The sequence below is a fragment of the Dama dama genome, chromosome 7 (genome assembly GCF_033118175.1).
Source record: "Dama dama isolate Ldn47 chromosome 7, ASM3311817v1, whole genome shotgun sequence".
NCBI lineage: Eukaryota > Metazoa > Chordata > Mammalia > Artiodactyla > Cervidae > Dama > Dama dama.
Window position 1 is genome coordinate 44882206 of NC_083687.1, and position 12952 is coordinate 44895157.

Consider the following 12952-nt stretch of genomic DNA (forward strand, 5'->3'; position numbering starts at 1 on the left):
CCTGGACTTGATCCCCAGTCAGGGCACTAGATCTCACATGCCGCAGCTAAGACCTGGCACAGCCAAATGAATAAAAATAAATATTTAAAACAGCAACAGTTCTCCCTCCCCTGAACTGAAAGTATAATGATGAATAGGCATTTTAAAAGAGTTTACTAATGAAAATAAGTTTGGGCATAACTTTGGGCCTGATACATATTAGAACTGCTTAGAATTGCTCTAGAATTGTTGGCAGTCATAACTATGCTAGTTTTTCAACTTGGCAAAGCTCTATTTCCACAAAGTGCAAAAGGATTTCATTCCACAAATACTAAGATTCATAAGGATATTGAGTATTTATGGATAACTCAGCTAAAAATAACCAAAGCTTGTTTCTACTTTGTATCAGAGAAATAAACAGATTTAGATAGCAAGACTTTCTCTTTGTCATCAAGATATTTCCAAAATTGTGGAAGTAAATAAACCAAATTATTTACAGGAGCTATGTAAGGGCAGAGAGATTAAGGTGGAAGTCATCTTGTTTTCTGAAATTTCTGTAATGTTTGTAAGTGACTTTTATAATGAAAACTATTTAAAATTATCATTAAAACTAAACTAATATGAGAAAAATTCCATTTCATAATCATGCGAAGGCTGTGAATAAAGAATAAATCCTTTCTATTTTTATTTTTAAAAGAAGGTTTAGGATGCTCTGTTTGGAGTCACATGACAATTATCTGAAATTAAAATGGGCCTCAAATCTTCACCCAAATGCAAACAGTAGAGGTTGGCAGTTAATCCATGGATTGAGGGGGAAGAAAACTCTAGCCCTATTTTCAGAACTATTTTAAAATGTCAGGTTGTGTTGGGATTCAGGATCGAGGTGAGAGAGTGTTTTGCAAGCAGATATAGAAGAGCCAGAAGATGTTTTGGAGGGTATCATGGGTATAAGCATGGTGGTTCAAAGGTCAAAGGTCTGTGTTATCAGAAGCTCAGAATCGATGTGTGACCCTCCCAGCTCAGTACTGATCAAGCAAGACCTGCCGAGCTGGTGAGAAACAAACGTCCGCCCAGCTTCTCCACTCTCCCAGGACAGGAAGTTGCCCCAACTGCTTCTCACTTACTTCCGCATCCAGTTAGCAAGGAGGCCCCGGAGATTTCATTCCCTAAGGAAACGGCAACCCACTGCAGTATTCTTGCCTGGGAAATCCCATGGACAGAGGAGCCAGGCGGGCCGCAGTCCACTGGGTCACAGAGAGTCAGACACGACTTAGCGACTAAGCAGCAATGGCACAAAGTGCCCAGTTTTACCGCGGGCGCCTGCGCCCGCATCTCCAGTCCCCCGCCTGCTGCCTTCATTCAATCTCCTTCCTTCACTCTCTGATGACTGCAGTGGTCTCCTTGCGGGGCTGTGATGAGTACCATCTACCCTCCACCACAGAGCCTCAAGCAACGGATCTCCAATGCAATCTGACTGAGTACTGTCTGCTTGAAGTTTTTCAATGGTTCCCCATCACTTCTTGGCCTCCTCCACACACCCTCCCAAATAGCTTGTTTTCCACCTCCATCTCTCTGGAATCTCCTCCCCTCTTTCTTCTAGCTAACTCCAGCAAGTCTTTCAAAGCCTGGGTCCAGCCCACTCCCCTCTCTGTAAGTTTTCCAAGGCTTCCCAATCTGATTTCAAAGCCCTTCTCTGCTCCCAAGTTATCCTCTGCAGGCCCCTACCTTGGCCTGGGGGGCTGTATTTCCCTGTGATTCATGTTCCCAATCAACAGGCCACCAGGGGCAGGAGCATCACAGTCCTCGGCCTTACTTCTCCAGGGCCTGAACCATTCTCACACATGGCACTTGGCACAGTTCTAAAGGGTTTATAAATACGAACTTACACAATCCTCATCATAGTACATGGTTATTACAAGAACCATGTGTCAACATTTGTCCAACAAATACACACGGTCCAGCAGGGGTCAGATACAAATTTTAGGCACTGGGGGATTCAGCAATGAACAAGACACACAAGCTTCTAATCTCAGTGAGTTTAATAGTCTATTGAGACAAATGGATGATAAACAGATAAACAGGGATCTAATACAATGCAAGGTGGTGAGAGGAGCTATAAAGTAAAATACAGCCAGACAAAGGGATGAAAGGTGACAGAGGTAACCTTAGACAGGATGGTAAGGCAAGGCGACTGAGGAGGGGAGATCTGAGCAGAGGCCTGGGTAAAGTCAGTGAGTAGGCCACACGGATATGTGGGGGAGTTGGGGGGGGGGGTGTGAGTAGGCAGACGAACGGTGAGTTCAGAGGCTTCGGGGCAGAGGACAGGCTGTCTTTGGAGTGCGTGGTGAGGCAGCCAGTGTGCTAGGGTGTAGGGTGTGGGGCAGAAACTGGGAGGAGACAGACAAAATGGGGGCGGGGGGAGGATGAGTCAGGTAGAGCTTTTCAGCCCATCCTGAGGCCTTGGGAGATGTCAAGCCTGGTGGGATACTATTTGATTAATCTTTTAAAAGATCACTCTGGCTGCTGAGTGGAGCATATAGGCTATGAGGAGCGAGAGTGGAAGCAGGTAGAGCATTGAGGAGGCAGATGGCACGGTCTAGGTAGTGATGAGGAGGAGGAATCGGGTTCCCCTCGATGACAGAGGTGTGGTCAGACTCTGGAAGTGCTGTGCAAGAAGGGCAGACAGATATGCTGATGCTTGGCTGTAGAGAGTATAAGAGAGGAGTCCTGATGGTTCCAAGGCTTTTGGCCAACTGGTGGGCTGGCAGTGCCATTTGTCGAGCTGGGGATAATTGAAGGAGCAATAGTTTGGGAGGTGGTTTGGAAACGAAGCCTTCTGTTTTAGACCGTCAGCTTGAGTTGCTGCCAGGATTCAGTTTTATCTTCTGTGAAATGGGGGTCGTGTTTATTTTACACGTTTCTTATGAGAATCAAATGTGATCATTTTCTTTTCATATCATGTAGATGGAAGGTTTATTTTTATTCACATGGCAGCTAGGGAGAGACTTCCGTTTAAAAGAACAGAATCACAACTCTTTTTTATTGGCTAGATGTTGCTGCTCATGTACTAGCATCTCTCACATCACATCAAGGAATGATGTTGATAAAAGACCCACTCTTTCCACATTCATTTAACATTTATGTAGCGCTTATTATGTGCCAGGCAAAATTCTAAGGACTTTATAAAACTAGCTCATATAATCCTCCCAAATCCTTAGCTGTCTATAGCATGATTACTCCCATTTTACAGATGAATCTGGCCCAGAGAGGTGAAGTCATTTGCTTCGGAGCTAGTTAATAGCACAGCCAGGCGCCAACCTGGGGTGCTTCCGTTCTGTTTCCAGCCGCAATGCCAAGCCCCGCGTCCCCTGTTCCCTGTGAGCGGTGCCATCTTTGATGAGTGGCCTGGCCTCTGGGTACTGAGCTGCCAGATCACTCACTCTGCCTCCTGTCTAACCTCAGTGCCTGTTCCCCTGCCCGCTGTGGGCATTCCCGCCTCAGTTCTTGGAAAACCTGCTCTCAAGAAGCCTGACAGTATCGATGGCCACATCGCTTTCTTCTCAGCCGCCCCGGCCCTGAGTCCTGCGTGCATTTCTTCTAATGCCCTGAGGTCAGCCTCCTCCCTGCATTGTTACAAGCTTTTTTTTTTTTTTTTTTGGTATCTAGCTCTCTCCGTGGCGCCCGGCCTCATTGCCAGTTGTTACAAGCTGTTTTTAAAGCTTTCGAGTATTATGCTTTTCACTCATGCGTTCAGGCGGACCTTGTGCCACGTTGAGTGCTGAAGACGAAATTGACAGGATGCCCGACCTTTCCAGAGACTTTGAACTAGAGGCCAGGTCCCATGCCTTTCAGCTTGAGTCAACCCTCCCAGCACCAGGTGGGCGCAAAGCGGGCATTCAGTGAGCATTCATTCATTCATTTACCAAATGTTTATGGAGCACTTACTACGAGCCAGGCAGGCCGCGTGAGGGGTGTCGAGGATAGGGCAGGAAACCATACGCGCGCAGGGTTCCCACCGCTCCTGGGGCGCGGGGCCAGCCTCGGCCTGCCCGCCACGGCTATTCTACGAGGGTTCGGGGAGGCAGCTAGGGTTGAGGTGGGGGGAGAAGCGAGTGGAGGGCCCCGTAAACTGATGGCGAAGGAGCCAAAGCGCGAGGCGAGAGGCTGGCGAGGCCTCTAGCCGAGGGACCCTCTTGTCTCCAAACCCAGACGCGACACACACGTGCCGCAGCCGTTTCAGGGACCCCTTTCTCCACGGCGGGCCGCCGGCCCCCCGGGGAAGCAGAACTTATTAAGACGAGACTCTCTGGGAGGCAGGTGGCTGGACCTTGCGTGCGCGGCCCGGAGAGGGTGGCGCACGATCGGAGGCCCTCTTGGAGAGGAGAACGCCCACGGCTCGCCGCCCAAGCTCGGGAGCCGGGATTCCAACCCCAGGCCTGTGGTTTACCTGTTGTGCAACCTTGCGCGAGTCCCTGATTCTTCTCAGGACTCATCGGTTTTATGGGTTTCCCTATAACCTTATGGTTGGCGTGGGGATTAAGGGAGAAGGCGAGGAGAGCTTGTCCAGCGTGGTTCCCGGAGCGGAGGTGGTAATGACTCTCTGCTCACACCTGGCCGCCTCCCCTGGCCTCCCCCGGGGGCCCTGGCGCCCTCTGCTCTCTTCCCAGGCACCTACGACTAGCCTGATGGGGCGCGCCCTGCCTCGATACACTTATTTTGGCTTGTTCGGGGCGGGGTTTGGGAAGAGGCGAGGATCGGATGAAGGAGGTGGCGGAGGGCGAAGAAAGGGGAGATGAGCGAGGCTGGCGGCGAGCGAGGCGGGGCCGGGGAGGAGCCGCGCGGGTGCCGGCCTGGGCGCAGCGCGCACCAGGGGCCCCGGGGGCGCGGGGGCGGGGGCGGCGCGCGGCGGCCAATGGCGAGCGGCGCTGCGGCGGGGGCGGGGCAGGCACCCCCAGGGCCCCGCCTCCGCCGGCCGCTGACAGCCAAACTCACCAACTCCGCCCTCGCGCCCGCGGGAGCCGGGAGCCCGGAGCCCGGCCCCGGCCGCCCGGCGAGCGAACATGGCAGCAGCATGAGAAGGCTGGCGCCGGGTCGTGGCCGCCGCCGCTCTGCCGTTCCGCATCCGCGCCCTGCGCCCTCCGAGCCTCCTCCTTAACCGGCCTCCCGGTGGCTATTTCCTTTGGAGCAGCGGGCGGCGAGGATTGGAACCCCCACCCGCCCGCAGCCTGGCCGGTCCGGTCGAGGCTTGTGCGTGCGACTCTCCGGCTGCGGTAAACGACGCGCGCGGGGGAGAGAGCCGGTCCCAGCTGCGGCGGCGCGGGCGCGCGGGGATGAGCCGGCCATGGAGCGGCCTCGGCGGGGCGCACGCAGCCGGCCCGCGCTGCCGCTGGGGAGCCGCCTGAGCCCGGGTTTCGCGGGGCTTCGGGGCCTCGGGCACCCCGGCGGGGTCCCTGCCGCCGCCTCCGGGAAGGACGGGAGCCTCGCGTGGCGGACCCTGCAGCGGTCACCGTGCTGAGACGCAGCTCGGTGCGTTCTTGGGCACCCGGGCGCCCTGCCCGGTGCACGGTGGCTGGCGCACCGCGGCGAGCCGGGTGCCAGACTGTCTAGAGGGGTGTGTGTGTGTGTGTGTGTGTGTGGTGTGCGCGCGCGTGTTCGCGCGGAGATCCCGAGCTAACGCCGAACCAGGCGGATCGGAGCAGCCATGCTTCCCGGGGTAGGCGTGTTCGGCACTAGCCTCACGGCCCGTGTCATCATCCCGCTGCTGAAAGACGAGGGCTTCGCGGTGAAGGCGCTGTGGGGCCGCACGCAGGAGGAAGCGGAGGAGCTGGCCAAGGAGATGAGCGTCCCCTTCTACACCAGCCGCATTGACGAAGTGCTGCTGCATCAAGACGTGGACTTGGTGTGCATCAACCTTCCGCCGCCCCTCACCAGGCAGATCGCCGTCAAGACTCTGGGTGAGCGACCCCTCCCCACCTCCCTCCCGCCCCTTCTCGCCTTCCCTCCCCCGTTGCTTTTCTCCCCCTCGCCCCCTCTTCATCCCGGAAGCTTACATGGCACCTACGGCGCCCCCGGGGTCCCGAGATCCCACATCCCACTCGGAGCTTTCGCCTCCGTCATCCCTGGCCTTCCCCACACCTACGCTTCCCTCCTCCCTTCTGGCACCACTCGGGCGCGCTTTCCCACGTGCGCGGCGCGGAGGCTGGAGGAGGCGCGGGTTCCGGGGAAGGCGATGATCAGGCGGAGGAAATGCTTAGGACTGGGGATGAGCCGCTCGCAGGAAGACAAAACTAAGTCGCCAGCTGTGTGTGTAGCGCCGGAATGTATGTGTGTGCGTGCGCGCCTGCGAGAGGCGGGTGCGCGCCCAGGAACGCCTGAATAAAGGGCCGCACACGTGTCTCGGGTTTTCCTGCGGGCAATAGATTACCTGACTGTCAGCAGCTGTGGAGCCCTGCTAGGATAGTTTGTTTCTTTCTGCAGCGTTGTTAGTTTAGAGGGAGATTAGAGATGTGACAATCAGAATTATTTCCTCTTTGCTAGGATGGTGGGAGTGGTGGGATGGGGGTGGGGCGCGTATCTTTTAGGACGTCTGGGAGTTACTTGATAAAACCAGAAAGACTTAACTTTCAGGTGCTGCTGCCCAATAACTGACTTCCGCGCAGTTTTGGAGTAGGATCTTAGGGTTTAGGGCTTCCCAGGTGGCTCAGTGGTAGGGAATCCACCTGCCTATGCAGGAGACGGGTTCGATGGAGGAGGAAATGGCACCCCACTCCAGTATTCTTGCCTGGAAAATCCTTTGGACAGAGGAACCTGGTAGGATGCAGTCAGTTCAGTTCAGTCGCTCAGTCGTGTCCGTCTCTTTGCGACCCCATGGACTGCAGCACGCCAGGCCTCCCTGTCCATCACCAACTCCCCGAGCTTGCTCAAACTCACATCCATCCAGTCGGTGATGCCATCCAACCATCTCATCCTCTCTTGTCCCCTTCTTCTCCTGCCTTCAATCTTTCCCAGCATCAGGGTCTTTTCTAGTCAGTCAGTTCTTCACATCAGGATGGCAAAAGAGTCGGACAGGACTTAGGGACTCAACAGTAACGGCTTAGTAATTTGGGGATGAATGCAGTAGTTCCAGAGGTTGCCAGTGTCACGTGGAAACATGCAATGAAAGAAAGTGAAAGTGAAGTCGCTCAGTCCTGTCTGACTCTTTGCGACCCCATAGACTGTAGTCTACCAGGCTCCTCCATCCATGGGATTTTCCAGGCAATATTGCTGGAGTGGGTTGCCATAATGGTCCCTCCTTAATTCCTGGCAAGAGTAGTTCCCGGGCCTGGTGACAGGCAGGTTGGGGATGAGCTTAACAGCCATCACTGCCGGTTTTCCCAACCTAATCCAGGCAGACTGGACCATCTCCGAGCAGAGTATCAGAGTCCCTGCCATGCCCAGAGGAAGAAGTGCACGTTTTGTTGTCTGTCAGCAGTTCTTATACGAACCTGAATTGTTGCTCACTCCTTTGTTGTTGTTCAGTCGTGTCTGACTCTGTGCTCGCTCCTTAGGTCCTGAGAAAATGTCATTGCCCACCCTTGAAAGTTGGAATTTTTGTTGGCCAGGAAAGAGACACAGCTTAGGGTTCAGGACACCACGTTAGGGAAAAGTTGGAGGAGCAGCCCTGGGAAGGAGCCAAGGCAGCACCCAGAGACCAATAGGAATTTATGCAATCTTGGAAAGAATGTTTTATTTTTAAAAACAGGCATGGATTTAGGGTTGGTGACATGTAATATATTTTAATTCTATCTTTCCAGAACTATGATCAGATGTAGAACATACTCTTCCTAGAAAACCACTTTTATCAGGCCATTCTGTTGTTGACTCAGATGGGACATCTGATAGGATATCTAAGGAGGCTGTCCACGGCTGTCAGTTTTCACGTAGATTTTATTAAGCTTCTAACCCTTGTTGCCTGGTTTCTTTGGTTTTGAATGGAATGCCATTGGGTTCTGGCCAATATTTCTTTTCTGTTTGATCTAATATATATGTTGGGTAGCTAGCCTCTGTGCTCACGATGGAGCTGTGCGTATTCAATAGATGATAACTGTCTTACAGCCTAAATCTGTAAGGGCAATGCATATAAAACAGATCTGTCTTGAGCCCCGTCTCTGCTCAAGGGCTTATGACTGATCACATCAGAAAGACCTTATTGTGACACCGTCCCCCTACCCTCCCACCCTATGGCAGCCCAGCCCTGAAGATCAGGCCCACAGAGCAACTGCAGAGCGTGGCTCCTAGAGGGCGGCCGTTTGGGGAACAGGGGTGTTCCGGTTTTCTGGCTTTGAGAGAAGTGGCACAAATGATACATTTCTGGATACTTCTTCTGGTCTTATTTTTAAAGATCCCTGTGATTTTTTTTTTCCTTTACAAGACAGAGATGGGTTACCTTTTCAGAACGAAGTGTCAGAGGCGAAATAAATAGACTTGGTTTAATCATGCCTAAGGAATAGGGGTTTGTTCATATTTTCATGGTAAGTCTTGGCCGTTTAAATTATTTAAAATTCCTGATTTCACAGGTAATCAGACCACCTGCTTTTGATTGTAGGCCATGGGGAGGCTCTGGATTTAGAAATGGTTGGACTTGGGCTCATGCGAGGCTTCATCTTCACTAGAAAATCGCTAGACTTGACTCTTCCTCCCATTGTACCTGCGCGTGCCCGGTGGGTTGGCCATCTCGGGTGCTGTCACAGTTGGAGGTTGAACGCAGGCAGCACAGGAAGTGAAAAACCCCGAACAGTTATGGGGCCGGTCTGGCCATTGAGGGTTTGTAGATATTAGTGTTTGCCTGGAATTGAAACAAGCCAAGCTTGGTTGGTCCTGGCCTCCTCCTCTTGTCCTTCTTGGAGTTGCTTGCCCAGCAGTGGCAAGAGATCTGTGCCCTCTATCCTCACTGGTCAGAGGTGAGGGGCGGTGGCCAGGATGGAGACACAGAGCTTGCAATCGGCTGAGCCACAGCATCCTCCACTGGTTTCCAAAAACTGGCCTGAAATCCCTACCTTAGCGTTTCTCTGTTGGAGACATTTTTCTACAATGTATAATTTCTAGAGAGTCTGGGGCTGCCTCTTGTCACATGCCTACTATGTGCAATGGGGTAGGTGCGGTCTATGACATGTTTCATTTCATGACTAAAATAATCCTCTAGGATGACTATTTGCCCTATTTCACAGTTGAGGCTGGAGTCGAATTTCTCAAGGACATACAGCTAGAGATGTGAACCTACCACTGTGCTTCCCCCACCTCCCCGAAAAAAGTCATTCCTTCCTCTCCCATCCCCTAAATTTGCTCCTTTGCCTCACTTTCTTCCTAGAGAGTGGCAGCCCTGGTGAGATGGTTGGCGTTATCCTTTATGTGTGTCTACCCCTCTGATGGAATCAGTTCCTAAATCTGGTTGATACCAACTCCCCACTGTTCTCACGTCTGTTCCCTCATCTACGTCATTGCTTCCCCCGTAGAAGGAACTAGGCCCTTATCTCATCTGAATTAGGCTCCAGTCTGCCCACCTCCACCCCTGCCTCTGTCCACCTTCCACGCTGCTGCTGGAATTACCTCGAAGAGTTGCAAACCTGCTCCTGTTACTGCTTCCTGCTTTCATCACTTCTAGGAAAAGCCCCAACTTCTTGGCACAGCAGGCAAGACCTCGCCTCTGTCCAGCCTCATGTCCTGCTGGTGGTTCTGGAATCCCACGCCCTGCAGCTAAATCAAACTGCAGGTGTTTCCTGGAAAGACCCTCTTTTGTTCCTGTGTCCACGCCTGTGTTAGGAACTCCCTTCTGCCTCGTGTGTGTGTGATGGATGCCTGTTTCACCCTTCCAGGTTCAGCCCCAGTGGTAGCTCCTCCTGAAATCCTGCCCCTTCCTCAATCTTGACCCAAATCCCGCTCCCCGAGTCTCAGCACCGTGTACCTCCATCTTTTCTTGAACTCACATGAAAGCATCTGAGTAAAAAGTAGATTTAATTCAGTTATTTTAAGTAGGTTATATATTCAGATGGTACAAATTTCAAAAGCTCTAACACATTCAAAATAGTACACAATGAGGAGGAAGTGTCCCCTGTGATTCAACTGGTGGGAATCATGGTTATAAGTTTTTATGTCCCCTTTGGAAGATTTTGAAAGTTTATACTAGACTTCCCAGGTGGCTCAGTGGTAAAGAATCCACCTGCCAATGTAGGAGACACCAGTTCCATCCCTGGGTGGGCAAGATCCCCTGGAGGAGGAAAGGGCACCCCACTCCAGTACTCTTGCCTGGAAAATTCCATGGACAGAGGAGCCTAGTGGGCTACAGTCCATGGAGTCCCAAAGAGTAGGATAGGACTGAGCAACTGAGCATGCAGGTGTATATGAAAAACTCAGAAGGTAAAAGTCCTGTTCTTCCTCTTTTTGGCTGCATGGTGTTTCACTGTATGGATAAACCAGAATTTATTTAAGCAGTTCCCTATGACTCAACGATTAGGTTGTGTCCTACCTTTTGCTTTTACAGATTTGTAACGAATAACCTTGTGCATACGGCATTTTGCTCGCAGGCCAGTGTGCTCAAAGGATAAATACGTGGATTCTTTATCAAAGGTGGCGAAAATCTCTTTTATGTGTTTGCTTATTCTTCTATTTGCTATTTGTCTCCGCAATTAGAATGTAAGTTCTTCGAGGTGGTAGGGCCTTTGTCTGCTTGACTCACCGGGTTGCCTTATCTCCCCTAGACGGTGCCAGGCACTGAGTCACGTCATAGGCATGCTATAAATATTTCTTGATTGCCAAATGAATGCCTTTCATCGAATGAATGAATGCTCTGCTTATCAACAGGATGTGTCAGTGAATACAGAACATTTTTGTCCGGTGTGCCGTAGCCTGGTACCTCGCAAACATTAATTTGCGGTTGGGGATCTTGTCACAATGCAGATTCCAGGGTGGGACCCGAGATGCAGAATTTCCACCGAGCTCTCAGGCGGCACGGATGCTGTAGCAGCCAGACACAGAGGTGTGACGGTTCTCTGCCTTTGGGAAAACAAGGCGCCCCCCACCATGAGTTGTTAAGCTGGCAGGGGAACTGTGCTAAAATACCTGTTGCCTTTACGTGTTGCAAGACAACATCTGCTCTCATGGTACCTGCCCTGATTTTTAGAGAAAATAGTGCAGGCTCCCTTGGGGAGGTCACCCCCTGGGATGGATGGTGCTTTAAATATGGCTGTAGGGTTTTGTTGAGCCTTGACCTTGCTCCACTCTGCTCTTGCCCCAACTTGTTTGGCATCATTAGCTGCAGACTGGGAGCACTGTGTCCTTTTCTGCCCTACTTCACAGTGTCAGCAAATTGCTCAAGGTTGAGGAGAGCTGCGGGGACAGGCCTGAGAGAGCAGGGAGGAAGCAGTCCCCCTCGGTCACCGTTGCCACACGAGCAGAGATGTGCCTGCAGATAACCACACGGTGTACTTGGAGTTGATAGTAACTGTTCTGAAACTCCAGCAAACCCTGCATTTCCTGTTCTTCCTTCAAGGTCTGTTCTCCATCTATTCCTGTCTGAAGACTGTAGTAAAGGCAATTGCATTTTTCTCTGAGTGTCTGCCCCTGAGCACAGAGAGAAATTATTTCGGTCTATTGATTTGGTGTAGAGTGGAGAAAGCTCTGGGGCTTTATGTAAATGAAAGAAATGACTCTATTTACTGTTAGGAAAAGTCAAGCATCACCAGCCTCATTTCATCTAACTGAAATTAGGCTCAGGTGAATGATTGTTGATGGTATCTGGCTTTGCAAACGTACAATTCTGCAGAAGTTTATTTTGGAGTGGGGAGAAGCCAAATGAAGAAGTTGGACGTTTTGATACCTGAAACTGGGAAAGAACCAAAAAAAAAAAAAAAAAGTGAAAGTAAATAGCGTGTTTTACAGGTTTCACTGAGAAAAAAATAGGCAATTAGTTCTCTATTTTGATTCAAGGAAATCCTGATCCATCAAAGAGCCTTATGATTTAAGATGTGGTGATACATAAAAGTAACCAATGTTGGGAAAGGTTGGCAGGTTACAACTGTGTGGCTTTGGCAGAGGTAACATCCTTTGGGAGCCTCAGTTTTTTCATCAATAAAATGGAGTTAAAGATACTATCTCATAGAGTTGGTGTGACAGTTTAAATGAGGGAGGCAAGATAAAAACTTAGTCCATGCTCACTGTCTCCCCCCATCCCCCTTTGTCTGCATCAGCTCAGTAAATGTTGGTTCTACTTCTCCCCAGTGTGGTCAGTAATTTAGACAGTCCCAGGTGGTATTTCTGGAGATACTTTCCCCCTCATTTTCTGGTGAGATGACTCCTTCCTGCTAGATTCAGAAAGTAGAGTTTGAAGTTTCCTTATTTTAAAAAGTGAATGTGTGTAAACTAGGCTTCCGATGGCCCTTGTGCTGAAAATCCATTCCTGGCTTCACAGATACGTGGTCTCGAAAGTGCTAATGATGCTCACCGTCCTCCTGGGAAGATTTAGCATCACTTGTGAGAAGGATGCGGGGCATCTCATGGAGCTCGGGGCAGGGATGTTGCTGGGTCTCCGTAGGTACCCGGAACCCATGAACTCCTGGAATTTTACCATTTTGTGTTCTGCTCTTCTCTGTACGTCACCTTTTATCAAGCATCTCTCTTTCAAGCAGCCGCCTCTGCCTCCTGCGCCCCTGTGGTGGGTGGAACACTGTCCACATGCAGCTCCCAAATAGAAAAATTACTTGTCTCGCTGCCTGAAAAGGGCAGTCCTCCCCGCCCCCAGGTGTTCTGCCTGATGCTTTCTCCTGACCCAGTCTTTTTGGAGGTTCTCTCACAACGTGGGGGGTACATCACAAAATGCTGGGGGACCAGTCTGCAGAAGAACAGAGGTGGACGGATTATGAGTGGTCATTCTGAGCCGGCCCACACTCCACACAGGTGCTGATTATAAGAACACAGACTTGGTTCAAGATTTTATAGCTGT

The 12952-nt window shown here is 51.1% G+C and overlaps 1 protein-coding gene across 1 annotated transcript in view; it reads left to right on the forward strand.

Moving 5' to 3' along the window:
- Positions 1-5342: 5342 nt before the first annotated feature.
- Positions 5343-12952, forward strand: part of GFOD1 (Gfo/Idh/MocA-like oxidoreductase domain containing 1) — a 100915-nt gene continuing 93305 nt past the window's right edge. The window contains exon 1 of the mRNA XM_061147612.1: positions 5343-5933. Coding sequence (XP_061003595.1) covers positions 5681-5933 — 253 coding nt within the window. The 5' untranslated portion in view covers positions 5343-5680. The remainder of the gene's footprint in view (positions 5934-12952) is intronic.